At 39.4% G+C, this 3,399-nt stretch overlaps 1 protein-coding gene across 1 annotated transcript in view; it reads left to right on the top strand.

Annotated features, from left to right (window-relative positions):
* The first annotated feature begins 1,281 nt into the window (after positions 1-1,281).
* The window catches only part of LOC116401020 (ras-related protein Rab-14-like), a 2,515-nt gene continuing 397 nt past the window's right edge, over positions 1,282-3,399 (top strand). Inside the window, exons 1-5 of the mRNA XM_031879193.1 lie at positions 1,282-1,433; positions 2,231-2,289; positions 2,507-2,560; positions 3,019-3,196; positions 3,278-3,396. Of these exons, the coding sequence (XP_031735053.1) occupies positions 2,238-2,289; positions 2,507-2,560; positions 3,019-3,196; positions 3,278-3,396 (403 nt within the window). The 5' untranslated portion in view covers positions 1,282-1,433; positions 2,231-2,237. The remainder of the gene's footprint in view (positions 1,434-2,230; positions 2,290-2,506; positions 2,561-3,018; positions 3,197-3,277; positions 3,397-3,399) is intronic.

Below are 3,399 nucleotides of genomic sequence, written 5' to 3' on the forward strand. Positions count from 1 at the left end.
TTTTAACCACTAATCTGAGTTCCTGTTGTTGTCGGAGCTTTGAAGCAGCTGAAGAAATGAGTCGGAGCTGCTGTGTTTCCTCTTCTGTGTTAAACTCTGTGCTCACTTATTGATTTATTGTTGTAGATTTCAGGTCACACATTTGTTTGAATTAGTTCTGTTTTTAATCTTCATCTCTTTGATGTAACTGTTTCTCACATGATCTGCACGATGTCACAATATACAAATTCTCATTTATGGTTATTTACAGGACTGCCATTTCATCTTTTTTATCATTTTTATATTTACTGGGCTTTATAATAATCTCAGGAGAAACACTGATCTGTAAAATGATACCGTAATATTAAAAATTCTAATTTACTAATTAATTTTGTTTTTACTTTATAACTTTGAAATCATCGTGGTGCAAAAATGTATATTGTATTATTTATATTATATATTATTAGTAAAAGTAGCAAAACAATTAGAACTTTGAGTGTGCTTTTATCGTATATATTTTGAATAATAATACTCATAATTGTACTTAAATGTGATGAGATTTAAACTCTGTACAGAAGTGTTCTCTATGAATGATTTTAACGTCAGTGTTGTCTTGTATGTTCGATGTGTTATTTCTTCTATGATCCATGTTTCGGGCTGTTTTTATATTTTGGTGAGCTGAAGATACATTTCCACTTGTTAACAATAAAGTTTGTATTTTGTTCTGTTGGAAACTTTAAAGTCTGTTAAGTCAAAGTTAAGCAATGTGAACAATTCAGAGGTTTGTCTTATAGTGACGAAATTTTGCTTTACATAAATATCATAATAATGAAAATAATGCCCATGAACCAGTTAGCTTGTTAAGCTTGATGGACATTAAAAAAAAGTTTAAAATGCTTTTGTTATCACGTTAAATGTCTGTGTTTCAGTCTGCAGGCTGTTTAAGGGACTCTGCAGGTGATCATGTGACCTCCACCTGCATGTCACATGTTATACAGTAAACCTGCTTTATTAAGGTTTTTATTGGATCACCTGCAGACTGTCAGTTAAAACTGGAACACTCAGCAACACTCACCTGCTTACCTTAATTTAACATGGAAAGTGTGAAATCCCTTAAAATACATAAAACAGTCACAATTATTCAAAAGACAAATCACACACAAATAATAATAAACACAAGAACACTCATTTGTATTCATCATTAAATAATAATATTATCATATATAAATAGTCCGTCTGTGTGACTGTCCTCCTCTCGTCCGCTGGGTGGCGGTAAACATCCCAAGTCTCGCGGTGTTTCCCATGTTTATCGCCGCAGAAGAAGAATAATCACGGAAGAGAGTTGAAAAGGCTTCCTGACGGATCACCGGGCTAACCAGCTAATTAAAAGATAACTACCCGTCTAATCACCACTTTAATCAGGCTTACCGGTTAGATAGACACCCGGACCGAAGGTAAAGCACCAGCATGTTCAACTCATTGCTTTATTATCTCATTACTGTTGATTAAATGTGGCCTCCTGCCTGCTAGCCTGCTAGCATAGGCGTTGACATCACTGCAGCTGTTAGCATGTTAGCTCCGGAATTAAGCTAACACAGAAGTCAGCTGATGGTGTTTAATACTTCCGCTAAAGATGACCGCATTCACACCGCAAGACTGTCACGGCGGTTAACGTCTCGTGCTATGAGATGAGCTCGGTGTGTTAGCCTAGCTGTGTGTTAGCATAGCTGGCTGCTTCCTTTTTGTGAAAAATGCAAAAAAAGTGAGATTTATTTGTTTTTGTCACGCCCAGACCACATGAGACCAGGTCCAGATCAGAGACCACTAGACTTAGACCGGTCAGATCGGGACTAGATTGTCTCAGAGAAGTCAGATAATTACACTTGAACACAATTTCAGATTTGTGAGATTTCACTGCTTCTTTTCCTCCACATCTAGACCACCAGGTCTTAAAACCAATGTTACTGGTTTCCAGTGTTTCCACAACGTGATCTGACTGGGTCCTAAAGAGTCTCTGGCTTCTCTGGGATTATCTAGTCCAGATTCAACCCATCTAACTGTAGTGGTTTTTCTTCTGGTCCCGGTCTAGATGTGAAATCTCTCTTTTTTTTTAATTTATTTTTTTATTTTTTATTTTTTTTGTATTTTCACAAATAGAATAAAGCTTTTACAAATGTGAAAGTTGGTTTCAGCATCGGGACTCTCTGACAGGATGTGGACTCGGTCTTCCTGTCTTTTCTTTTCCTCACAGCATCAAGATGACGGCTGCACCTTATAACTACTCCTACATCTTCAAGTACATCATCATCGGTGAGTTTGATGAGTCATGATGATGATGATGGACACAACAGGAAGTAGATCAACATTGATGATGTCATGATTGTGATTCTATCTAATTTACAGTCGGTGTAACGAGAGAAGTTCAAACAGAAGTGATCTGATTCACTTTCTGTGGTCGTGGTGACGGTCTGACCTCATGTCTCTCTCTCGTGCTCTCGCTCTCTCTCTCTCTCTCTCTCTCTCTCAGGTGATATGGGAGTAGGAAAGTCTTGTCTGCTGCATCAGTTCACAGAGAAGAAATGTGAGTCCTTTCTTCTCTGCGGCTTCTCATCCTCACATGAATTGTTATTACTGAAGTATAATAATGTTCTTAGAGCTCGTGTTAGAAGTTAAACATCATAATTCATCTCTAATATCTATTTTATATTCATAAACATCTCCAAACTACTGGATTTATTCAAGTTTATCACCAAAACTACATTTTACAGATGACACGTGAACACATCACGATAACGTTATAATGTACCTTCAGCCAGTACTCATGTTCACTGAGCAGAGCCTGAAGGCATCATAGTGTAACTGAAGTGAACCTCCTGTTGGTTAGCCGTTAGCGGTGCTGCTAACGTTACTAGCTCTCCTGTTGGTCTAAACACTGGTTGTTTACAATGAAACATGATCAGAGACTAGAAACACGTGTGTGTGTGTGTGTGTGTGTGTGTGTGTGTGTGTGTGTGTGTGTGCGCGCGCGCGTGCGCACAGTCATGGCGGACTGTCCTCACACCATCGGGGTGGAGTTCGGGACCAGGATCATGGAGGTCAACGGTCAGAAGGTGAAGCTGCAGATTTGGGACACGGCCGGTCAGGAGCGCTTCAGGGCCGTCACCAGGTCTTATTACAGAGGGGCCGCCGGGGCCCTCATGGTGTACGACATCACTAGGTAGTGTGTGTGTGTGAGAGAGACTGTGTGTGTGATATCTGTTTGATCTTTAGGTGAATAACTTTGTTTCTGTGTTTTTAGGAGAAGTACTTATAATCACCTGAGCAGCTGGTTGACAGATGCAAGAAACCTGACCAACCCAAACACAGTGAGCACACACACACACACACACACACACACACCTGACCAACCCAAACACAGTG

The sequence above is a fragment of the Anarrhichthys ocellatus genome, unplaced genomic scaffold (assembly GCF_004355925.1).
Source record: "Anarrhichthys ocellatus isolate YVR2014 unplaced genomic scaffold, GSC_Weel_1.0 scaffold234, whole genome shotgun sequence".
NCBI lineage: Eukaryota > Metazoa > Chordata > Actinopteri > Perciformes > Anarhichadidae > Anarrhichthys > Anarrhichthys ocellatus.